The sequence below is a fragment of the Labeo rohita genome, chromosome 19, assembly GCF_022985175.1.
Source record: "Labeo rohita strain BAU-BD-2019 chromosome 19, IGBB_LRoh.1.0, whole genome shotgun sequence".
Lineage (NCBI taxonomy): Eukaryota > Metazoa > Chordata > Actinopteri > Cypriniformes > Cyprinidae > Labeo > Labeo rohita.
The window spans coordinates 11238667-11266029 of record NC_066887.1 but is presented as its reverse complement, the minus strand read 5'-3'; the positions used below and the strand labels follow the sequence as shown (position 1 = coordinate 11266029).

At 34.6% G+C, this 27363-nt stretch overlaps 1 protein-coding gene across 4 annotated transcripts in view; it reads left to right on the top strand.

Moving 5' to 3' along the window:
- The window catches only part of ripor2 (RHO family interacting cell polarization regulator 2), an 85614-nt gene that overhangs the window by 42959 nt on the left and 15292 nt on the right, over positions 1–27363 (top strand). For all 4 annotated transcript variants that reach the window (XM_051136398.1, XM_051136397.1, XM_051136401.1 and 1 more), the window contains exons 2-6: positions 12050–12170; positions 14348–14509; positions 14693–14771; positions 17556–17579; positions 17867–17920. In XM_051136398.1, coding sequence (XP_050992355.1) covers positions 12050–12170; positions 14348–14509; positions 14693–14771; positions 17556–17579; positions 17867–17920 — 440 coding nt within the window. The remainder of the gene's footprint in view (positions 1–12049; positions 12171–14347; positions 14510–14692; positions 14772–17555; positions 17580–17866; positions 17921–27363) is intronic.

Genomic DNA, 27363 nt, shown 5'->3' with positions numbered 1-27363 from the left:
GACTGCATTTATGATACTAGAGCTGGGTAAAAATAATGATTTCTCGATTGTAATTGATTCTCATTCTAATGAAACAGTATTGATTCTTAAATCATAAATCTTAAATATAAATCGCAATAAGCTTTGTGCTTTTTGATAAGAAACAAAGTGTCAGATTTCAAATTTTGTCCATTTTATTACAATATTCAAACATTAAATGACCTTTTGGCACTGTTTAAAGTGGAGTGACACATCACTGTACCGTCTCAGTTAAGAGAAGCGGCAGCGTGAACTGATCATCTCCTCCACTTTAAAAGTGGTTTCAGCACAAAATAAACATGAATAAACATCTGAAGGTTTGTTAAAAGAAAGAGTACAACTTGCCAGGAATTGCTCTATCAATGTTTCAACCACAGAAAGATGTCAATATCACATCTTATAAACATAAACATATGTCACATAGCGTCGCATTTACTTGTTAGTCAGCTAGTTAATCAGCTAGAAAAATGAACTCTATGGGGAGCATTTTGCTAAATACACGCAAAACATATTCATTATAATTTTTTACTGTTCTTCAGTGTTTATGTTTGAATAAATTCATGTTTTTATAACAGCCACCATTTAAATTTTTATATTTCAAAAAACAATTTGGAGTAAAAATAGAATTATGCAATTTTAACTTTAATATTATAAAAACTTGAGTGTAATTTACGCGTTTGTATACAAATCAGTTAATTTTAACCTTTACTATTATAGTAATGTAGCACCAACTGACTCTCATGTATATTTTACAGTATTAGTTCGTTTTTTTGAGAACATTTGGCGTGTACTGTACCTAATATATATCCAAAATAATCGACATCGCCAGTTACTTTTCCCCCCGTTTATTGATTAAAAGCTCTCCTGTCCCCATGTTGAGAGAAATCGGGAGAAAGATGTTAGTTCTACAATAAATGTGAACATGAATTAATTCATCTCACTCACAAAAAACTGATTCAATATTCCTCAAAATGAATAAAAACAGTGAAATTCAACTCCGAATATAACAGAAACCTGCAATAATTAAATATGTTAAATAATACAAATATCCTTTATGCATTTAATCCCATTTATTAACCGATGTCTGCCGTCCTTCGATGATCCAATTCAACCATACTAATAAGCAAAAATTACTCAAGAAAATCTAACATTTGTTTTCCTTTTTTATTGCTGAAGAGGTGACATTTTTTTCTTCGGCGGTCTACTGTATAAACGTGAATGTACTTTTCTCAAAGCCTGAGGCTTTTGGTGTGAAAAGGCTTTTACATTTGCCAAAAATAGAACTTTTTATATTAAAAACAAACAAGCAAGCCCTGCCCAGATTTAAAAAGTAACACATTACTTTCCATAAAAAGTAACTAAGTAACGTAATTAGTTACTTTTTTAGGAAGTAACTGAATATTGTAATGCATTACTTTTAAAAGTAACTTTCCCCAACACTGGACCCCACTGAGGCCTACGATTAAGGGTAGGTTAGGGGTAGATCTTCATATAGTCTCAGCAAAGTTATTTTTCTTCTTTGTTTAGTGGTAAAAATAAGTTGGAAATGCCTTGGCAGCAGTATGCTGAGGGTAGCGTTTAGATGAATATATAAATATGTTCTGCATGTTTTCCTCTCAATAACAAAATAAACACACAGCAAAAGCACAGCAGTGAGTAAAACAGAAAGGTTGGTTTTTTTGGAGATTGGTTTTGGCAAGCTGTTTTGACTCCCAAAATGAACTTCGATTTGACCTGATTTGTTTGAAGTGTCGTACCGCCAGGGTACTTTGATTTTGCTTGAAGTATAATGGGGTCTTCATGCTTAGTTGGTATCAGAAAACTGTTTGTAGACAAATCAAAGTATGAATTCACATGAAATCGCCACCTGTAAAAAGTACAAAAACATTTTCCAGAACATTCCTTATTTGGACTTCCACTGAAGACATAGGAACAGCGTGAGGTTGAGGAAAGTATTGGTTTCCTTAGAAGTATGACAGCAAAATATGTGATTATACCATACCCCTCCCCAAACAAGTTACATTTGACAGCCACTAAGTAAATGTTCCTCTCTTCTATTAACAGGAACTATAAACTGAAAGGTATTGCATTTTTAAGCTGCTGTGGCACAGGGAAGATTTTTTTTTGCTTCGCATCATATCACATTTGACATTTGATCTGGGTTTGTGTTGGTTTTTAGCCAGCTGTGTTAGCCTCAGATACTCTCACACACTTTACGAAGGCCTCAAGCTCCTGTCTCTACATATAAGGATGTTCATCGTTATGACTATACTGCCCCTGTTCTGCTTTGTAAATATGGCTCAGTGTCTAGTATTACAGCAAAACATCCACATATCACTCAGAGTTGTCCCTCAAGTCTAGCCCATTTTCAAACTCATTTCTTTCTTTGACTTTTTATGTGTGTTTTCCTCATAGCTGGCTTAAAGCTGGATTAAACTAGTCACTGCTTTTCTTATAAACCGTTTTTACATGCACATTTAGGATTCAATTAATATAACAATTTGGTGATATTACAATTATGTAGGTGTCATGTAAATGTGTTACCTAATAATAAATAAAAATGTAATAAAGCCTGATTGTCATGCAAATGCATTATTTAGAATTCAGAAGGAAACAAAAAGGGAGATTTCATTCCAAATATTAACAGAAATGAACATAAATCAATATACATATGTGCATATTGCACATAAAAGCACAGTAAGAGTCTCTCATCTACATTTTGCAGTTGAGCTCTTATGTGCTGTTGGCAAGGACATTAATGAGAATTAATGAGTTGATTAAATTACCCTGCAGAATTACTAAAAATGAATGGCGAGAGTGAGCATCTCTGTTATTTACACAAGAGAATCATGGGAAATGGATGTGCAAGTCTTCATTTATTCATTTAATACACTGATTAGCATATATAGGATATAGTTGTAAAATCATGTAAAATTACATAAAAGACTTTTCTCTTTATTATCTTCCTCTGCTGTGTTTTTTGAAAGAATGGTTATGCTCATTTTTATTTAATAGCAGCTGAATAATAAACAGACATTTCCCACAGTGCCATTTCCAGCATGCTCAGATGGATATGAGGTTGAGATTACAAACCCTTCATGTGCCTTTCAGAGGTTATCAGTGGTCAAGTGTAATTCAAGCCTCCTGACATAGTTTCTTTCTGTCTTCAGTCACAATGAAGATGAAAATAGCTTGACATTTTATTATTTGCTGTTAGATAACATTCAAGTGCTCTGAAGTCTGTGGATTGAGTATGAAATAAATCATCTATTAATGCCAAAGTTGGGCCAAATGGTCCTGCTGAACACACATTCTTGTTTAAATATTGACCTGTTTAGTAATAAATTAACTAAAGTGTTTTTAATCATAAAATTCATGTTCATCTGGAGAATGTATGATGTATGTGTCACTGTTTGTATTCTAACACAGCTTAGTGTTTTAGCTTTAAGGAGTGTTAAATTTACAGCCTAACACTTTGACTTGATGTGTTAACTTGTCAGCTTCATCTGTCAGCGTGTTTTGAACCCTTCAGCCTTTACATTTTGATTATGTGGACTTAAAATGAGAGAAATTAGGAAAATATGAGGCGTGCCATGTGCTTCACTCAAAAATAAGTTCGATAAAACTTTATTCAATTGTGGCAAACATTCCCACACAATTGTTTTTGCCTCTTAGACTTCACCAGTAAAACCATTCTGGTTGACCAGCAATAAAGCAGATATGACTAGTATGGGAATTGTGCAAGGACCTCATTAGGCTCTCTTTGCATGTATAAAATGTGAACTTGGATTTTTTTTTAGGTTAACTCTAAAGTAACAATCAAATATTATCTACAATATTTTGAACACTATAAAGTTTCAAAGAGTTTCAAGAGTTTGAACTGCTGACCCAAATAAAGAGGGGGTTTTTGTATTTCCTTGTATCTTTCCCTCCTTACATTCTTTGCAATTTTTGTTATTTTTGGGCATCCCTGTGTCACATTGTAATGTGTGTTTGTGTTTTTTCTGACATGGGGAATGTCTCACATGTTTGTTCTTGCACTGTCGAAAAAAGTTGTGCTTATTACATCCTGTTTGCATTTTGGAGATACAATCAGTGTGCTTTATAGCTAACCCATATTTAGTTATTTTTGTGCAGGCTGCTAAAGCCCACGTCAAATTAGTAAATGCTTTGATTGCATTTATTAAACATTTTATGCTTGCACCCTGTATATTTTTAAATAATGCATACTGTTAAGACATGGTAGACTTGAACAGTTCACCCAAATAGTATTCATGTTGTGATAAACTTAAAGGGATAGTTCAACCAAAAATGAAAATACCCCATGAATTGCTCACCCTCAAGCCATCCTAGGTGTATATGACTTTATTCTTTCAGACGAATACAGTCAGGGTTATAATAAAAAATGCCCTGGCTCTTCCATGCTTTATAATGGCAGTGAATGGCTGTTGAGATTTTGAAGCAAAATAAAGTTCGTCCATCCATCATAAAATGGCTTCGTGGCTCCAGATGGCTCCGTGGGGTTAATAAAGGCCTTCTAATGAATGGACGCATTTGTGAAAGCAAAATATCCATATTTAAAACATTATAAAATGCAATCTCTAGCTTCTGCAAACTGATGTACGCACGTTTACGAGAGAGTGGCGTTCAAGTGGACGATGTAGGACGTAGATGTAGCGTAAGATCTGGTGAGAACATGCTAGTCTTGTAAGAGCCAAGCTAACGGAAACTAGAGGTTATGGTTTGTACATCATCCACTGAACAGTTAGCGGAAGCTGGAGATTAAGGTTTATAAAGTTTTAAATGTGGATATTTTCATTCATAAACATATCGATTCACTTCAGCAGACCTTTATTAACCCCCTGGAGGTGTGTGGAGCACTTTTTATGATGGATGGATGCACTTTATTGGGCTTCAAAATCTTAACACCCATTCACTGCCATTATAAAGCTTGGAAGAGCCAGGACATTTTTTAATATAACTCTGATAGTATTCATCTGAAATAAAAAAGTCATATACATCTAGGATGGCTTGAGGGTGAATAAATCATGGGGTAATTTTTATTTTTGGGTGAACAATCCCTTTAAAGTGCCCAATTTTAAACTCCCAATTTTAAGAGAAATGTTGGATTTTTAGGACACTGCTAAACAATAGCAGCCACTATCATGATCACATGATCTTTCGGTCGCAACACAAGAGCATCCATTCAGTCCTCGTGTGCCTGCTTTAGAATCATGTTTCACTGTGTTTATAATCTTTGTGCTTATAATAAAGAGTCCTTTCCTGTGCAAAGATGTAAGCCAGGCCTGTTATGACATATCTGGTCATTCAGATTTTGAGTGTATGTAGTTTTGCACATTCTCATATACTTCATTGTTCTGGCCCTTTTGGCGACACCGCCCAAAAGCACACATTACTACAGCATGAGTAGAACAGGGTCAGTCGGTCACGGCCACATGCCTTACAGTTTTTCTCACCTGGCATGGATGTTTGAAGTGAGTTCATCGCTCTTCCAAGGCGGAGTGAAGAGCAAGTGTCAGTGTGGAACAAGAGCAGCTGCTGGGATTGAAGCGGGGTGGGTTGAACTCCTACCTTGGAGCAAAAGACCGGGGAAGACAACGGGTCCTCAGAGCAGAAGGACAGGAGGAGGCCTGCTGCGGGGGATCCATGATAACAGTGTTCTTTTACTGGACACATTGTGCATTGTCTGCTGTTACTATAGAAACTATAATTTATACAGCCGAAAGGAATCGTGCTGCTGTTAAGTTGCAGTGTGGGTTGAGTTTGATGACATCCACGTGTGCAGATAGTGTCCGCTTGTGCATGTGTGCATGGGGCCGTGCACACGTGCTTGCGTGGGAAATTACTTTTCCGAGGGCTGAAGTGCAGAGAGGAAATGGATTCTTACAATCCTGATGTTATTTGTTTGATTTTAATCACATTCATTTTTTTTGTTTGTTTTTCAGTGAAAATCGTTTATATGTGACATCCTTAAAGGAATAGTTCATCCAAAAATGAACATTACCCAATGATTTACTTAACCTCAAGCTGTCCTAGGTGTTTATGACATTCTTCTCAGATTAATACAACTGGAGTTATTTTAAAAATGTCCTGGCTCTTCCAAGCTTTATAATGGCAGTGAATGGGTGTTGAGATTTTGAAGCCCAAAGAAGTGCATCCATCCATTATAAAAAGTGCTATACACATCTCTGGGGGGGTTAATAAAGGCCTAATGAAGCAAATCAATGTGTTAGCAAAAGAAAAATATCCATATATGTGACCCTGGACCACAAAACCAGTCTTAAGTCGCTGGGGTTTATTTGTAACAATAGCCAAAAATACATGGTGTGGGTCAAAATTATTGATTTTTGTTTTATGCCAAAAATCATCAGGATATTAAGTGAAGATCATGTTCCATGAAGATATTTTGTAAAATTCCTACTGTAAATATATAAAAACTTAATTTTTGGTTAATAATATGCATTGTTAAGAACTGTATTTGGACAACTTTAAAGGTGTTTTTCTTAGTATTTTGATTTTTTTGGCACCCTCAGATTCTATATTTCAAACAGTTGTATCTCTGCCAAATATTGTCCTGTCCTAACAAACCATACATCGGTGGAAAGAATATTTATTCAGCTTTCAGATGATGTATAAATCTCAATTTTGAAAAATTTACCCTTATGACTGGTTTTGTGGTCCAGGGTCACATATCTCTCGTGTTCACTAGAGAGTGACATTCCTGTCTCTAAGACGAGACTGGTTTTCCTTTCCTGTAACCAAAACTTGGTTCTCGCGAGACTAGCGTATTCTCACCAAATCACAATCTCTTCAAAATCTCAACAGCCATTCACATACAAAGTTGTTTACACCTCGGATGGCCTGAGGGTGAGTAAATCATTGGGTAATTTTCATTTTTGGGTAACCTATCCCTTTAAAGGCATAGTTCACCAGAAAATGAAAATGTTGTCATTATTTACGCACCCATAAGTTGCTCCAAAGCTGTATTTCTTTCATCTTTTGAACACAAATTAAGACATTTTGAAGAATGTTGGTAAACCACACAGTGGATGGTAGCCATTGATTTCCATAGTGTGGAAAAAATACAATGTAAGTTAATGGCTACCGTCAGCTGTTTGCTTACCAACATTCTTGAAAATGGCTACGAAAAGCTAAACTACAAAAAAACTCTAAAGTCAGTCATTTTAAAGGAGAAGTTCAATTCCAGAACAAAAACGTACAGATAATTTACTCACCCCCTTGTCATCCAAGATGTTCATGTCTTTCTTTCTTCAATCGATAAGAAATTATGTTTCTTGAGGAAAACATTTCAGGAATGTTCTCCATATAGTGGACTTCAGTGGTTCCCCCAAGTTTGAACTTCCAAAATGCAGTACTTCTGCAGCGATGTAGGACGATTTTGAAGTTGGGGAAGAAAAAAAATGGGAGTATTTCAACTTACCCTAACTTTATTGACCATATTGAACCCGGGAAAACTTTGACAAGACGAGTGTTTCAGGTTAAAAAGTACATAAATTATCAATTTGTTTTGAAAATGACCCATTATTTTGCTAGATAAGACCCTTTTTCCTAGGCTGGGAGTATTTAGAGCCATTTGAAGCTGCATTTAAACTGCATTTTGGAAGTTCAAACTTGGAGGCATCATTGAAGTCCATTATATGGAGATAATTTGTGAATTTTTTCCTCAAGAAATAATATTTTTTAACAAGACACAAACATCTCGGATGACAAGGGGGTGAGTAAAGTGAACTTCTCCTTTACAAGATACTAGTAAATTTAGGCATCATAAAATTATAATGAATAGTATGAAAAATGGATATTCATTTTAAGGTTTGCCAAAGATTACATTTAACAGTGTTAAATTTTAATGAATGTTTTTAAAGGTGACAGCAAAGGTAATCTAAATATAAAAATATGGGAAATGAGCATGAACAATTAAATATCCAGTATTGACTGGTATATTATGCATTCTTATTAAAAAGAGGCATTTTTACTGAATGTAATATATTCATATTTGTCAGAGAATATAACTTCAGTTGTTTATTTTTCTTTCCCCACTGGCAGTTGTTTTCCTGTTTTAAGCATCTCGCTAGATGCTCTTAGATTTATGCTTAAAACAACAAAAACACTAGTCAGAATTTATAATGTGGGCTGCTGGAAGGAAACGAGAGACCCCCTCTGCTTCAAACACAGACTTTTTATTCAGTACTTCTCCAGCCTAGCTTCAAGACCCCCTTACACCCTCAACGGGTCTGATAAACATGGTCCCTGCTGGAGGTGACAAATTAATGAAGCCCCCCTCCCTGGTTCTTTTGTCCTCGTCATCCGTCTCACACAGTGAAGGGTTCAGAGTTGGGTGCCAGGCAGCTGTACTCAGAATACTTATGAGCCGTCGTGCCCGGAGCGACGGGGATGACGTAGCCCACATCAACGGCACTTCACGAGTGCCTGTGAACCGAGACGACTAGGCCTGAATAGAATGAGTGGAACAATCCCAGCATGCACTGGGTGGCACAGTGTCGCTTTGTGTTTTTGAAACTGAAGTGGAACCTTTGTTTGTTGAAATAAGCAGTCGGTTGTATTGGTTTCCTTGTGTTCGTTTTGATAGATTTCAGCATTAACCCTTTAATGCATGCATTTTTATGTTGATACAAAAAATGATATAAAAGAATATTAATTAAAATAACATAATATTTACTCTCTGTATATTCATTGCATTATATTAAAATACCATTGCAGACATGAAATTAATCTATTCTTTTTTTAATTATTATTTTTAGTGTTATTAATTTATTTAGCTATGTTACTAGCTGTTTTATTAGAACATATTTTCCTATTTTCATAACTGAATATTAATTTTGAATATTAATATAATATACTGTAGTATAATATACATTATTTAAATACATTTATTTTGAAATTGATTGTGCCCTTTTTAAGCTGGTATAGTTTTTACTTGTTGACCTTATGGACACCAAACAACACAAGTGACATATATTTTTAAAAATATGGAAATTTAATATCACCTTTCTGTAGAGCATTTCACTGATTTGATGGGTTATTTTAGGCTTCAAGAATTGTATGCTACTATGTATTCTTTTAATATTTCTGCCTTTTGTTTCCCTGTTCAATGCGGATGATCTGAGGTTTGTCATATGATCAAAATGCACAGGGCATAAGTTCATGTTCTAGAGGCAAAGCCAATATTACAGTGCCTATAAATAGCATGGCAGACGTTATACAAGACTCTTTTGTTTTTCTCTGCAAAACAACATCAATCCCAGAGACATATTGGTTTTGTTTAGCTTTATGTAAGCAATTATGTATCTATTGCACTGAGCATAGACCCACAAGTGTATGGTTACCTCCGACAAACGGCCTCTGGACACAGTATGTAACCTCAATTATAAAGAGAGTCTCAGCCGCAAAACCCAGATTTTGCTCTCTTTTTTTGGTGTAGCTATCAGTGCTGATCAGGGTTACATGCTGATCTCGGGTCAGAATGAGTCTCTCACATCAATGATCACAGATCTCGTAGCCTCATTACCCTCAAATCGGGGGTTTGCCAGCGCTGTCATCATCCTGCTTTGCTCTGAAGAATTATGAATTATGGGAGGTTGGAGATGAGCTATAAGGAGATCAGAGATGATCTTTAGGCTTTTTTTGTATGCGGGAGATTTCTGTGCCCTTGCTGGATCATTACACTTGATAGAAATGAGTGATGACGTTGGTCTTTCTGGGCTCTATTTGGCCGCCTCGTGTTTCTAAGTGCTTTTTCGGTGTCTTGATCTGCGCTGGGCTCAGGTGGCTTGAGCGCTTTATGAAAACATCTGATGTGCACCGTATGGGGTCTTCTCACCCAGCAGTGCTATTTTCAGTAACTGTATACACTGGAGATTAAATGACTCATTGCTTGCTTTCCTGTGTGATTTTTAGCTGGTTTTATGTACTTTCATTTAGAGTCACAGTTGTCAGAAGATATTTTCATTAGAGAGCCAGTATCTTTCATAAAGTAAGATCTGGTCAATGTGTGTCAGGTTCACTAAGTTAATCACTCATGCTCCTAATTTAAAAAAATGTAGGAGCATAGTCAAAAGATTCAGGAGCACCTTCTAATCAATAATCAGAAATTCTGATTAAAAACTTAGCTTTCTTATTACGAGGTGATATTTGACTCCTTAAAGTGATTTACAGGGTTTTTTGTTAACCTTTGTAATGGCATTTGTAATCTGATTTGATTAAAAGTATCTTTTATGTCAAATTCCAAAAATAGATATATATTTATAAGCTTTTTACAATTTCTACACAGTAGAATAAGAAGAATAAAAGTTACCAATTATATCAAATCAGTATTAGCAAAAAAAAAAAGTGAAAATCAAACTAAAACTGCCAGTAGGTGGCAGCAAGTAACTGATTTTATTACTGAATAATTCATTCATTTGATTCATTTGAATGGCTGATTCATTCAGGAATTAAGCAAGTGACTGTCTTTATAAATGTGTAATTCATTGACTCACTAGATTCGTTTAAAAACGCACATTCGAAAAACCAAACACCACTGTGTTCAAATGGAGATGCGCAGTGGCTCAGTTGTGACTTTGTTTCAAAATTCTGTCGACAACTAATTAAAGCGACTGCGACTGAAATGGTTGCACTGTAGAACCCTGTTTTTATTATTTATGTGTTTTTCCTATGTCATTAAAGGGATAGTTCACCCAAAAATGAAAAAGTGCTGTTAATTTACTCACCTTCAGGCCATTGAAGATGTAGATGACTTTTTCTTTAGTAGAACAGTAAGAAAGATATTTAGCTGAAACCATGGTCCTTGGTGATTCATAGAATGAAAGTCAATGCTAAAGTCACTTTGAGAGCCAAAAAAGCATTTTAGGCAAAACTAAATGAATACCTGTGGCTCCTGGTGATATATTGAGGTCTTATGAAGCGAAACAGTCAAAAAAACTGAACATTGTTTACAACATTATTATCTGTAATCCAAATAGAATCCGGATAGAAAGAAAACCCCAGATATTAAGACTTGTATGGCTTTATATAATGTAAATTATGGTTCTTACTAAAATATGTAGTAGAAAACCCATGAAAAATTTACATTATTTAAAAAATCCACATTGTTTCATACATATTTTGGACTAAGGGGTGCACCATTATTTTGGTATGGTAAACTGGTTGCACATGGTGAGCTACTGGCGCTACCTGTTGCTATTTTTACCACAACTCAGAAAATACTGATACAAAGACTGATACAATGACCACGACTACTAAAAGAGCTTACAGGTGGCGATGGATATAAGCTTAGGCTTAAGCCAAATGCCGTACCATCTAATTTCCCCCCCCCCACAATGAATCTACACATCCCTGGATATTGAGTAAAATCCACACTGAGAAACTCCTTCAGTGACTGCTGTTTCATGACAAGCATCGACATCTTTACATCCTGCCAGGATGGCATCTAGCATTTCTTGTCTCTGCCATTTGTAAGCTCTTTCAGTAGCTGTGGTCTACTAAAAGCCCCAAAGGCATCAGGGGCTAAAGTGGAGAGAACAAAGGCGTGGGTCTTTAGGACGTTTTATTCATAAACAGGCGTCTTCCCATTCTTTTCTCCTCTTTTTATTGCTAAGAAAACAGTGAAGACTAACATTGCTTCTCTTGTTGTCCTTCGACTGAAAATTACAGCCAAAAGCCGCACAATGTGGCATCGTTTCAGTATTTTATTTTCCGAGTTGTGTTGCGGTTAAAATAGCAACAGGTAGCACCAGTAGCTCACTGAGTGCAACCATTGCAAGTCATCGAAATAATGGTGCCCCCCATAGTCCAAACTATGTATAAAACGATTTGGATTTTTTTAAATAATGTAAATCTTTCATGGGTTTTCATAGGTGTATTTTTGGGTGAACTTTCCCTTTAAATGGACTACTGGTTAAAAATGTGCGTTTGGTCATTCCCAACACCACTGACTTCTCTCTTACCCAGAATGCTTTCTGCTTCCTTACAGGAGTGTCCTCCCGCTTCCCAGACATCATGGCTGCTGGCACTCACTCTCCTGGAGGGCCCAATGGCATCATCAGGAGCCAGTCGTTCGCTGGCTTCAGCACCCTGCAGGAGAGACGCTCACGGTGAGGTCATCTGCCCTGTCAGAGGCTAAAACACCAACCCCCCTCTCTGGATGAGCTGCTTGACCCACTTGATGAATATAAAACATTAGTTCTGGCAATCCAGAGAACTAACTTGTAAATACCACAACCATAAAACATTTTAAAACTATTAATTTCTCCCATTGCTGCAATAACATTGTACTTTTCTGGGAAGACTTTCCACTAGATTTTAGAATATAAAAATAAGAAAGAACCCCACATTGTATTCATGTGAAACAGTGGCTGCAGTAACAGCACTAAAGAGTGTGTTTGTTCAGTGCACACTGGCTTATCTTAGCATGACGGAGTGCATCGTGAGTGGATGACCCTTAGGCAACAGCATGTGCTCATTCTACACAATGGCCTAGATTTACTGTAGCACTACTTCCAGTGCTTTTTTTGACTGCGTGTGACACGTTCAGACATGTCAAGCCACCAGCTGCCATTGCGTTATTATGAAACGGGAATATTATTAGATGTGGTGGACTGTGACATCAGAAGTAGACTAATGAGCACCCTGCCTTTTGACAAAAGTCTTAAATGTCAGGAAGCATTGAGGAAGAGTGGCATTAGATGTACAACACTACAAGCTTTATCCGCATATGACACGAATCCTTGAAGCCTCCCAAAAGAGAAGAGGGTGCTTATTTGCATGGATATTACAGCATGAAGTGCACTAAAATGGCAACACTAGACTACAGGCTTCAAATCTGCACTAAACTCTTTGGCTTTTACACTGGAAGCATTTCCAGATTGTATTTTACAGAAACGGAAATTAAAAAAATAAAATAAAATGACTTGATGCATTACAGTGTAGTTAAAATAAATAACTATAATAATTAATACAAAACTGCACAGAAATAACTTCACCCCAAAATTAAAAAATAAAAATAAGAAATTATTTATTTAACTATTTCTGTGTAATTGTGTATTAATTGTTAGAATTGTTTATTTATTTTAGTTATGCTATAATGCATCTGGTCTTTTTTTTTGTCATTTCTTTTTTATATTTTAATGCAAGATTGTAATTACTGCAATGAAGTAGTAATTTATTTTCTATATTTCTTAGAATTATTTTTCTATTTAAATAACAATAATAAAAATTAATAATAATAATAATAATTAATAATTAACAAAATACTAATTTTATCAGCATATGTTAAAGGCAGTATAACAAATATAATGTATTGTGCAATTTAAATTAAATATTTATTATTATTTTTATTTATATTTTTATTTTTTTTACAAAAAATACTGTCAGAATCCAAACAGTCTTAGGAGTTTTTTTTGGCAGCTATATATATATATATATACACGCACACACGCACACACGCACACACGCACACATATATTCATTTATTTATTTATATTTCATTTTTTCATTTAATTGTCAACTGGATGAGTGACAGCAACGTTAGACATTAGGTGATGATGCAATATAGTGTAATAGAGCTCAACTTTAAAATAAAATAAGCAGCAGTGGAATGTAATTGTGATATATAACAGTGTGATATAATTATGAATAATTATATTAATAATAATTAATAATTAATTAAATGCTCATTTTCTCAGCATACATTAAAGGCAGTAAAGCAAATAAAATGTCCTTTGCAAATTAAATTAAGTATTTATTATTATTATTAAATATTGTCAGCAGCAGCAATATATATATGTATATGAGGAGTTCAGATGCAGAACTCATTAAATTCCAGCCTCAGCCCAATCAGAAGTCCCAGAAATACGATGTAGCCATAAAGAAATACTAATTTTAAAGAAATACGTTAGATGGATTTATAGACTTTTGCATCTGAACTTTTCGTATATATATATATATATATATATGTATACACACATATCTTAGTTTGTTTGTTTGTTTATATTTCCTTTTTTTAAATTGTCAACTGGATGAGTGACAGCAACATTAGACATTAGGTGATGCAATATAGTGCAATAGAGCTCAACTTTAAAATCAAATAAGCAGCAGTGGAACACAGCAACTATGATATAAACATCATTGTGATGGTCCTAAAAATAAGGCTTCATTTTTTCGAAGCAAAATATAATTTCTTTTTTCTGTCTGGTTTTATGGCGATACAGTACCACCACATGTTCTTGACAAGTTTCTTAAGACTCATTCACATTTGTTTGTGTGCTTTCAGATGTAACTCATTCATGGGGAACTCAGCAGTGCAGAAGAAGCCCATCTCAAAGCCCAGGAAGCCCCATCTGTCCGGGCACAAGTCCAGCAGCAGCAGCAGCTCGCGAGAGCCGCAGCCCAAAAGAGTGGAAGAAGTTTACGGGGCCCTCAAACAAGGCCTAGAGTGAGTGCTGCTCAGATGTCTGACTCAGATTTCTCCTGTCACATAGATCTTCTCTCTCAGCTCTCGCTACAGTCATACTGTACGCACACTGACTGCGTGAATCACTGCTGCTCAGAAAGGCTGTGATGAAATCTTTGTGTTTAGCCATTGTTCTGAAGTCTTTGTCATTTTCTTTTCCGTCAGTGAATATCTAGAGGTGCACCAAACAGAGCTGGATAAACTCACTTCCCTCATGAAAGACATGAAGAGGAACTCCAGACTGGTGAGACTGGATATGACATCATCAGTGTGCCTACACACTACAGTTTAGGCTGTGTCAGAGAGCTGCAAATCTATTGATTTCAATAGGAAACTATCATAAGTTGTGAAATCAAAGACAGCAGAGACATATACAGTAAACTCTCCAAAGTCAAATCATCAATTAGTGAAACATTGTAGTGTAATGACATTTTTACAATTTAAATGTTGTTTGTTGATTTAGTCAGAATACAGGATTGGCTTTTGCAGCCAGTTGGTGTAGTTCCAGTGGGGCCAAGCTAATTAGCTAAACAATGATATAGACGGGGTGCACATAAGTGGCATTCAGGTATGAAAGAGTGACCAAAATTAAAATTAATTTGCGCACCGACATGATTGACAGCTGTTAATGCACAGTCGCTGTTTTAGATTGACCAATTGAAATTCTTATCAAACTGAAAGCATAAATCTATTCTATATAAATCTATAAATTTTATTCTGACGCGCTTCGTTTGTCAACCCACCAAAATAAAAGCTTGCTGATTCTAGGTTTAAAAATTATGAAAATTCATATAAAAAAAGTAAAAAAAAAAAAAAAAAAAAAAAAACCTGTACAATAATATATATATATATATATTTTATTTAATAATCACTTTTTATTTTAAAATATAATAGCATTATCACATCTAATGAGAACCAGACTGAAAAACTTATGTGCACTCCTGGATATAGATATCCATTTTGGATTTAGTTTCTGTGTTTTTGGAAGTCCAATCCAGTGTATTCCTGGTCCTGTCTCTTTAAACGTCTTCATAATTGAGTCAAGTCAATTTAATCAACCTTGTGCATTCCTATTCAGCAAACGTTGATTGTGCTTTCTGTAGTGTGTAAGCACCTTTACTCAGATTTACTGTTAATGACTCTAAGAGTGTATACCCTGCTGAAAAACTTAAAAGGAATTTAACAAAGACACACGCAGTTTGATTAATCACATACATTACTAAAAAGATTTCAAATGTTTTTTTAAAGAAGTCTCTTCTGCTCACCGAGCCTGCATTTATTTGATCCAAAGTATAGCAAAAACAGTACAATTGTGAAATATTTTTACTATTTAAAATAGCTGCTTTCTATTTGAATATATATTTAAAAATGGAATTTATTCTTGTGATCAAAACTAAATGTTCAGCATCATTACTCCAGTCTTCAGTGTCACATGATCCTTCAGAAATCATTCTAATATTCTGATCTGATGTTTTTTTTTTTTTTTTTCAAAAAAATTTTTTGAGCAGCAAATCAGAATATTAGAATGATTTCTGAAGGACCGTGATGTTAAAAATTGAGCTTTGAAATCAGTAAATTACATTTTAAAATATATTCAAATAGAACGCAGTTATTTTAATCTTTTAACTGTCACCTGACCTCTCAGAGGGACACCTACTTTTATTTCACTATATCACAATTAAATCCTATTCTACTCATTACAAACTATATTTCGCTGGAAAGGTCTAAGACTCCTATATATATATAACAGTAATAGATTAATTTATGACAAGAGTGTACCTCAAAAATCTACATCATAACAGGAGTTCTGACCTTTGTCACCAAAAGTCATTTTTCCCTATCATGTTTTAGAAATGATCAAAAATCATATATCAGTTGAAAGTCTAAAACCTCAGAACTCATCCTTTGAAGCTCATTTTAAAATCTGACATTGCATTACTATCGAAATGGTACTTCAGATCATATTAGAAAATGTATTTGTTCATGAATTATAATCATTTAAGTTTGGATGTTGCCTTTTCACGTCTGTGTTCAAAAATTGGGGTGAAAGTTAAAGGGTTAAATAGTAAAAATATTTTTAGAATGTTACTATTTTTTGCTGTATTTTGGATCAAATAAATGCAGACTTGGTGAGCAGAAGAGACTTCATTAAAAACGTTAAAAATCTTACTGTCCAAAACATTTGACTGGCAGTGTAATTCAGAAAAAATCTATCATGGTTTCCACAAATATATAAGAAGCAATACAGCTTTTTTTTCAGCATTGATAATAATAAGAAATCTTTTTTGAGCAGCAAATCAGCATATTAGAATAATTTCTGAAGGATCATGTGACACTGAAGACTGTTATGTGAGTAACGATGCTGAAATTTGTCTTCAGAGAAAAATTACATTTTACAAGATATTAAAATCGAAAAAAGTTATTTGAAATTGGAATAATATTTCACAATATAACATTTTTTCTTTATTTTTGATCAAATAAACGTAGCCTTGGTGAGCATAAGAGACTAAAAAAACAAAAACATATATTATAGTATCTAGTATCTAGAATAGTATCTAGTATCTATATAGTATCTAGAAATGCTTTAAATAAGATGAGAAGCAACACAGATATTAAGATATTAAGACATATTTTCAGAGATGTATTTTTAATAAGATACATTTTGGCATACTGCAGTGGCAGATTTTTTTTTTTATTACAAACAAATAAACAAGTTAAAAAAGTACAAAAAGAAATTAAAAACGCATTAAGAAGTCATTAATTGCAGTGCAGCATATGTTTTAGTTGGAGGCTGGTGTGCTGCTGTCAGACTTCTTTATTAGCTAAAAGAAGCAAGAAATTCCTGGTCAACTATTTTAAGTGCTTCATCAGTTCAATTTTGTTGCCAGCATGGCTATATTGATCTAAAACATTTCATGCTGGTCTAAGATGGTCTTTTCAGCAGGGTATTTGTCCAAATATCAATTTTTAGTAATAAAATCTTGATTTCTGTAGCATTTCCACTGATTTGATCTTTTTTCTTTTTCAGGGTGTGCTTTATGATCTGGACAAGGTAGGGTCCCTAACACACTAATGCTTCTTAACCTGTTTAAGGTGACCTTTTTTTGTTAAAGTCAGAAACATGCAGCGGGAAAAATAAGCAGCTTTGCACAAATGATGTGCTGCATTCCTGCAGCAGTGATCCCGTTATTGCACCGCACTAATCGCTAATCGCCACACGTGTTTAAAATTTGGGACTCTGAGCTTAAATTCATCCCTGTGTAAAAAATGTTTTTCCTTTTGCCTATTCTTTTTCAGTGAGCAAATTTGATTTTGAAACTTTCTTTTCTTGCTTCCTAGCAAATCAAGTCCATAGAGCGATACATGCGACGACTGGAGTTCCACATCAGCAAGGTGAAGTTCACATCATTTGTTCCTATATGTATCTGTGTGCGTTCGCTGTCTGTTTTATTGATTGGAAAAGGTGAAGGCAGTACAACAAGTGAAAATACAGTTTTTTCCAAGCCCCGCTTCGTGTTTCCAATGAATGTCCTGACTCATTTCGAGTTTCCTGGTTTGGCATTCTCCACTGTCTGGAGTCCTGCTGTGTCCCCTTCTTTTTGCAGTGTGTTTTAGTGACATTACAGGTGGGTGTCTGCTGTAAACTACAGTGCTGATTGGCAACTCAGCAGCACGTCTAGTCCCGAAGTAGCCATGGCAACCTGACGACAGGAGCTTTGAGGCTGTTGAAGAGCAATTCATAGCTCAAATTAGCCCTACGCACTTGAAATTAGCCCCGCATTCAGCTAGCTCACTGGAACACTCTGAACTGTATGGTAGTGTACAGATCTTGAAAAAACAATTCAATCATTATTTTTTTGTTTTTACCCTTGTAAAAAACATTTTGTGATCAGTGTGTGATTTGCAGAAGTGTTTTGTTGTCCCCTGTGTTTTATGCTGCTTATGGTTGCCACTGGATCTAGGTCAAAGCAATTCCCTTGAGTGATGTCCAAACCTCTGATGGCTCAGTCCAGGGTGTTAATGAGTGTGTGCATGTCTAAATAGGAGGGAATTGCATTTTCTTTATGATTTCGGTGAAATGAGAAGGGAAGGGTTATGTTTAAAGCTGATCGGATCTGTGCTGCCCTATTTAGATCGCATGGATCATCAGTCTCGATACCTGTAGGAAAGAAAATCACAAATGAGATCTCTTTAATATCTCAACCATTTCTCCCAGGCAGAATAAATATAGAGCAAATGAACAAGTCTCCTACTTTTCATAATTTTCTCTTGAGGAAAAAAACCCTAGTAATCTCATATGTGTCTTCTCTGAAGCTTCAGAAGAGATCTCAACACTTGCTTAGATTTGCTAATATACTAGTAATGTCCAGTTCGTGAACGAATCATTTTTCAGAACGAATCAGTTCTTTTTAGTGAACCGTTGAACCAGTTCAACAAATCAGACTGAATCTTTTGGAAAATTAACATGCGTGAAACAAAGACTTTTTTTATTTTCGAGAACATACTGGAAATATGCATAGAACATCTAGCTATATTAAAAATGCATGTTAATGAATTTTACTACCTTATTTCTGTTAATGAATTTTATATTTAGACAGATTAATTTTATTATATTTAGTACTGTCAAACGATTAATCATGATTAATCACATCCAAAATATTTTGTTAACATAATGTATGTGTGTACTGCATGCATTTATTATGTATATAATAAACACATGTACATGTATATATTTAAGAAAAATATGTTATGTTTATATATAAAAAATATTTATATGTAATACCAAATATATGAATGTAAATATATACATGTAAATATTTTTAAATATATACTGTATGTGTGTGTATTTAAATGTACAATATTAAATATACACAGTATACACATCTTATGTAAACAAAAACTTTTACTTTGGATGCGATTAATCGTTTGACAGCACAAATTATATTATTGAATTAAATTTAATGAAATGAAATGAAATGATATTATATTATATTATTGCGTTACAGTATATTTAGTGCTGTCAATCGATTAATCGCAATTAATGTCATCCAAAATAAATGTTTTTGTTTACATAATATGTGTGTGTACAGTGTATATGTATTATGTGTATATAAGTACACACACATACATGTATATATTTAAGAAAAATATGTTATGATTATATATTCAGAATATTTATATATAATAATAATTATATGAATATAAATATATACATGTAAATATTTGCAAAATATATACTGTATGTGTGTGTATTTACATATACATAATAAATATACACAGTATACACACATATTATGTAAACAAAAACTTATTTTGGATGTGATTAATTGCGATTAATTGCGATTAATCGTTTGACAGCACTAATTATATTATATTATTTAATTTTAATCAGATTCTACTTAAATCAAACTATCTTGTCCATCTTGCTACCCAGATTAATTTAAAAAGGGATAGTTAACCCAAAGATGAAAATTGTCATTAAATACTCACCATGACTCACCAAACCCGTAAGACCTTCGTTCATATTCAGAACACAAATTAAGATATTTCCGATGAAATCTGAGAGCTTTCTGACCCTGCATAGACAGCAACACAACTGACACGTTTAAGGCCCAGAAAGGTAGTAATAGTCCATGTGGCATCAGTGGTTCAACCTTAATTTTATGAAGCTACGAGAATACTTTGTGCGCAAACGAAACAAAAATAATGACTTTATTCAACAGTTTCTTCTCTTCTGCCAGTCTCGTGCAGGAGGATGAGGATTTGTTCCAGAAGCAGGGCTTTGATGCCTTTAGAGGCGGTGCATTAAAAAGGGATGAATTCAGATGCCCAACTTCTCAGAGAGGGTTTAAACATGTTGACAGTCAGCAATTACTGTTAGTCTGCTAGTATGCTAGAGAACAGTGCCTTTTAAGAAGGTAATCCCTAATATGTTGAGTACTTTATTCCTTCCCCTTTAAAGCAGCCAGCGGCTGTGACTATTTTAGTTCCATAGCCTCTGTTAAAAGACATCAGCAAAATAATATCAGCACATTGATCTGTGAGAGCTGTGGTAAAGAGGCCAGTGATGGCTGTAGGAAAACTAATGTCTATAATTATAGCATTATTTTATATGTCTCTCACAGGAAGGGCATTGATAACAGCCTCAGACTCTCAGCAGGAGTTTGTGCTTTTAAAAATCAACTTTATAACAACCCTTGTTGTCCTACTTGCCCATAGGAAGTTAGGCAACACCAACAGGAAGTTTCAAAACGCTAAGCTTGCAGTTTATGATCTGGCTTTGGACCACAACGATGTTTGATGTGGGTGAATTGTGGTAGGTTTAATCTCTGTCTAGCGTCCCCCCTGAGTAGAGGTCTAAATCCCCTGATCACAGCTGATACATGCCTGTGACTTAAGAGGATTTTCCCACTTCGTCCATTTAAAATGACCTCATTGTACAGTGATACGTATTAATATGCAATGTATGTGTGCACTCCTGGTCTCGTTCCTTCTGTTGTTTTTGTGGTATGTGTGGACCAGCTGTGTATTCTTGGCTTGTTATTTGTCTCAGTGGGTCTAATCCGAAACTGCACACTTGCGATGGACAGAGGGCTGACAAACAGCTGCTCACACGCACGCATGGCTGGGTTGAGTCACGCCTTGGACCTCTGCTGTCAACCAAAAAAAGTCGTGCCCAAGTAGATCAAAAACATTCCCAGTGGGAATGACTGTTTGCAGAAATGCATATCTGGGTGTGTGTCACTCAGTTTGCCCCAGTTGCATTATATTTCACACCAGCATACTCTTACACACCACACCACTAATACACTCACGTGTTATTATATTATATTATAATATATCCAAAACTTAATTAGTGGTCGACTGTTATGTGTCGATGCCGATACCGATTATAACAGATCAAATAGACAGATAACCTATATTTTGAACTGATATATCTGGTCTGGTGTGAAAATGAAAATTAATGTCAAAATTAAGAATAACAAGGACTCTGACAAAAAACTTTCTTTAAATGCTTTTAAATTATTTTATCGGCAAATCGGTTTTGAAAATGACCGATAAAAATGCTTAATATTGCCACTGATAATAGGCCAGGCTGATAATAAGGACTTGATTGCATCTATTTATGTAATTTCTTAGTTACTCCTATGTAACTCTGCTTTATTATGGTTAAAGTTTACTGCTGAATGAACAAGCATTTATAATAAACTTAAATATGCTAAAATAAAATATACCAATAGACATTTGTAATGATGAGGATATTATCAGCGGCAAGTATTATATACTGTATAATACTTGAACTTGCCGTGTGATTCAAATCTTAAAAAAAAACAAAAAACAAAAAACATATATGTGTGTGTGTGTGTGTGTGTGTGCGTGTATATATATATATATATATATATATATATATATATGTGTATATATATACAGGCCAATTTTAAAATATATATAAAAAATAATCACATCTATTGTTGTAACTGTTCAAACATTAAGAATGTTGTTTACACATAAATTCATATTAAAATTTTAAATTAAGTGATTTTAGAGTTTTTTGTAGTAATTGTTTTAATGCTGATGAGGTGGCTGTGGCCTTAAATGTCTTGTGGTGCGACCATGATTTATATTAAAATTAATTAATTTCCTTTAACACGTTTTTGCATTTTTTCTTATATTGTACAAAGATTAAACATAAACCATCTGAAATGACCCAAATTGCATAAAAATTTATTCCGAATGATTCTAAAATAAAATATTTTATGTATATAAATCATCAATTGAATATAAAAGCAAAAACTCCCAATCTGGGACATATATCTATAATGGAAAACACTCTGCAGTGGTCACACCACATGATATTTGGTCGCACCACAAGATATTTTCAAATTGAGTCAAAATTTACAAGCACAGAATTGGCCACCCACAAAAGGTCACCATGAAATTTATAATAAAAATAAATGCTTGTAGAAATAACTATATGGTATATGATGCAATGTCTTATCTTCAAATGGATTTTAACATAAAAATCCCAAAATGCTTGTTTCTTGATTGTCGCAGCACATGATATTTCATAAAATGGACATCATCGGACAAAGTTTTTTTGAATATTATAATGGAAATATAAATACAAATGCAGTTTTATACAAGTTTACAAAACACTTTGGAAATCATGCCAAATATTGCAGAAAATTACTTAAAATTACTTAATTTAGGGTAATTTCAAAGATTATTGCCAAATGGTTGCACCACATGACATTTTGACACTTTGAATAACAGATTTACAAAACAAAATTACAAATAACTAATGTTTTTTTTTGAAAAGTTAAGCGAGTACATACATGGGAGAGGTACTTCATATAAATGGCATCTTTTTATGCATTTAAACGGATTTTTAACTGAAAAAAATGCAATTGGACAGAATATTTAGGCATCACGTCATTGACCCATATATACGCACACATACATATATACATATGTGAAAATTTGATTTAAAAAAATCTATTACAGCTTTTTAAATATTATTTTCCTGAAGAATTTGTATCTGATGGTTACTCAAAATGACACTTTTATAGACATTATATTTTAACATTTCTTGAAAACATTATAAAGATTTTTTAAAAACCATATGAAACCAACATGAATACAAAGAGTTCATTTCTAATAACTTGGAATCTTTTACAAATGCTTTAAGTCTGCCTTTTCTTTGTTGTGGGCACTCTTATTGGTCACTGACTTCAATAAGTGAAATTCATCAATTTTTAAGTGTGGCGCAAGTGTCCGAATACTTTTTGAGGCCACTGTATCTTGAGGATTGTTCATACAAGTGCTCATATTGCGGCAGCCACCACAAGGCCTGTCTGTTTGTGTCACCACAGGCACTGCCTGTGAGAACAAATGCTGTGAGCACAGCAAATGAGATAGAAAGCGGTCACTGAGTGGACATGAATATTTAACTGAGACAATATCAGTCTGGCAGAGCATCAGCCAATTGTAATGGCTCAGTGCATCTTTTCTGCTCTGTCCGTATCAAGCAAACACAAAGCTCTGCCAAACCCTCTGCTGACAGCCTCAGCTAACCTAAGCAACACACCATGCTGTTAGTCACGAGTCACTCCTGTTTAGACTCATTCCATGGATACCTTTGGTAAATTTGAGAAGCTGTTGAGAATTGGTCGCATGACATTAATGTGAGTGTCCTGTGGATAACACATGAGCTCTCAAATCTCATTTACAACTGAATACTCACCAGGGGTCAACCAATAAGTGTTTTTCAGACGATACAATACCGATTATTACAGATCAAGTAGACCGATAACCGATATTAGGTGTAAAAATGAAAAATAATGTCAAACTTAAGAATAACAAGGGCTCTCACAAAAACTTTTTCAACATGTTTTTAAATTGTTTCATTGACAAATTGTTTTGAAAATGATTGATAACCATAACCATAAAAATGCTTGAATATGCGGAGGTCTACATATATCCGTCTATGTTCGTGCGAATCATTCGTGATTCAGCTTCACTTACAGCAGAAGTGAATATAAGGGTTTTTTTTATTAATCTTTGCGATTACCTTTCCTAATAATGTGCTAGTTAGCAAGTTTGGCGGCTAAACACACTAAACACGGCTAAAGTAAACAGACTCGTCAATCCACAGAGAGAAGAGAGGGGCGGGGCGTGCAGAGCTCATTTGCATTTAAAGCAGCCTCGACCAGAATGAGATGATTTTTGCAGAGCTGATTTTGGCAAGGTAAAAAGGGTGTTATTTTACACTACCATTGAGAATTTTTAACCAAAGTATATTATAGACTTTTCATTAAGACCCTAAAGAATCATATCAACTTGTGGAAAATGGGCATCCGATAACCCTTTTAAACTCTTTTGATCCTACATTTGCCATGTTTGACATGCTTTATATACAGTTTGTGCATTCAATCAATATTTATGTAGTGTGTGTATATATATATATATATATATATATATATATGTGTGTGTGTGTGTGTGTTTATGAATATGTGAATAAAAGTCTAAAGTGAAGTTTTGGTTTTAAACTGCTCAGTTTAAAGGGATTAATTTATTTCTTTGTGAACTTTATCTTTGAAATGTCAAAGCTTTGGAATAGACTTTTGATGTAGGGACAGAAATTGGGTTTCATTAAAAATTTCTTAATTTGTGTTTTGGAGATGAATGAAAGTCTTATGGGTTTGGAATGACACTAGGGTGAGTAAATAATGACTTTAATGAATTATGAATTTTCATTTTTGGGTGAACTGTCCCTTTAAATTTTGTTTTTTTTTTTCATTGAAAGCTATCATATGGCCTCAGAAGATGTTAAATCTAGTGAACTACCAAGGCACTAAAAATGCTAAATTTGGGGGGTTTGATTCTGCCAAAATGTGTAATTGTAAAATGAGTTGAATGTCCTATTTAATGGTACCTTTATATTGCTTTATGTTCTTGTTGGAACTTCAAAGTCCCTGGTTACAGAGTGTTTTCATTTAATGGAAAATTTATTTAAATTAGACACTAGGCTGATAGCTACGGTTCTTTCCAAAGGCTTATTTATTGTCAAAATGCAGCTCATAAAAATTCACCCATCAGACCCCACCCGACAGTCAGAATGGTCTGGGCTGGGGGCGGTTATGGTGATTCATTTCCCATGCTGCTTAGTTGCTGTGGCAGATGAGAGGAGTCAGACAAGGGGTTTTATGGAGCCAAATTAACAGGCATCTGTGTACCACAGCAGGGCCGCGATTGGTGACAGTACTCTTGTGTATGTGTGTGGTACACAGCTCTCCAGACTTGGGTGGGGTCTTTTCTCCCAGTGTAATTAAACCCACAGGACCACCGTCCAGACACTCTATCCCCACATGCGCACAGCTAACTGTTTGTCTAATGTATGTCGTTTATCATGAACAACCCCCACACATCATATCACACACATGCACATCCATCATACCCACAGTTAATATACCCTTTCCGCACACACTAATTGGGTTAGATTGTCCCGATTCTCACCCTTTCCCCCTAATGAGAGACTTCAAAAAGCCCCGCATCAATATTTCACGTCCCTCGCTGCATGTGTTTGAATATTTCCTTTTGATTTAGTATCTTGACATGTTTTGTTTTCTCCTATAAGAGGAGAATCTGTACATTATGGAGGAAATCTTCAGACGGACTTCCTCGCAGAGCGGAGCTCAGTAGGGCACATGCTTATCATCACAGCAGGGTTTCCTGCACGTTTTTGTGTTTCCAGTGGGGGGCAACCCCCCTCAAACCCAAAAACGCTTCTAACATTTTGATAAACATTAACAACTCAAGTTTTTGATTAAAAAGCTATTATAACAAAACTCTGAAACTCCATTCTGCTACACTATTAACTTGTACTTGGTGTAAACTGATTTAAAGAGGACATCGGATGGCCATTTGTGTGGTTCTTTAGGGTCTTCGTAAAATGTCTGCAAATTACTTTGGTTAAAATTTCTCAATGGTAGTGTAAAACACCTTTTTACCTCGTCAAAAACAGCTTTGTTCATAGCGACCCATTTCGGTGCAAGACTCTATAAATGATAATGAGCTATTACTCACCCCACCCCACCCCGTTTGTCTGTTTTTTGTGTATTCGGTGTATTCGGTGGTGTGTTACCATCAAAAACAAAACTCTGTTCACTTTTACATCCAAATACAAAACACCTGCATTGCTTCCAAAACATTGTCGCTACAGCTGCTTGAGCGCAGTGAAAATGGCGGACAGCATACAACTGGCTGAGGTTGGAAATATGCTAATACGGGACAGTCTGTCAGCAGTTGTGGGTGGGGCTTGAGCAATATGACATCATACTGCTCAGATAATCAAAACGGCTTGATAATTGAGACTGTTTAGGTTTTTTGGGGATTAAAAAAATGGATTTTGGATTTTTATCATTGTAAGTAGGTTCTGTCCACTTACTGCTAAGACACATTTATATGCAAAGTGAATTTTGCATCCGATGTCCCCTTTAATTTTCATTAACCTTACTTACTTAAATGTACCTATTTTGAACATTGCTTTTATTAACTGTTTTCTGCTTAAGTTGAGTCAGACTTAATAATTGTGTCATTTAGAGTGATTGATTCAGACCAATGTTAATTTGTTAGCAAATTAAAGCACATTTTTTTTTCTTTCAGTCATTAAATATTGCATTAACACAGTAACATACATTGCATATGTGTATACATATTGTAGACAGTTTGCTTGTTAACATTCATGAAACAAGTGTCAAAAGAGTCGAAATGTACTAGAACTCAATGCAAATAAAGCAATAATTATATAATAAAACAACTTTTTTTTTTGCACTTTTTTGGGCTTCGCATTAACCACATTAATATTTCCATAAATGGCAGCTACCATCCAAATTTGAATACACTGCTGTTCATTTTTTATTGAGTAAAGTAATACTTTTATTGAGCAGGATACATTACATTGATCAAAAGTGACTGTAAAAACTTTTATATTGTTACTAAAGATTTATATTTCAAATAAAAGTTGTTCTTTTTGAAGTTCCTATTCATAAAAGAAAAAAAAATGTATTACAGTTACCACAAAAATATTAAGCAGTATGACTGTTTTCAACATTAAAAATAATAAAAAATGCTTTTTTGAGCAGCAAATCAGCATATTAGAATGATTTGTGAAGGATCATGTGACACTGAGTAGTGCGGTAATGATGCTAAAAATTCAGCTTTGCCATGCAGGAATAAATTACATTTTAAATGAATTACATAAATTACAATAAATGCAGCCTTGGTGAGCAAAAGAGTTCTTTCAGAAACATTAAAAATACCCCTTTCTGTTTTGT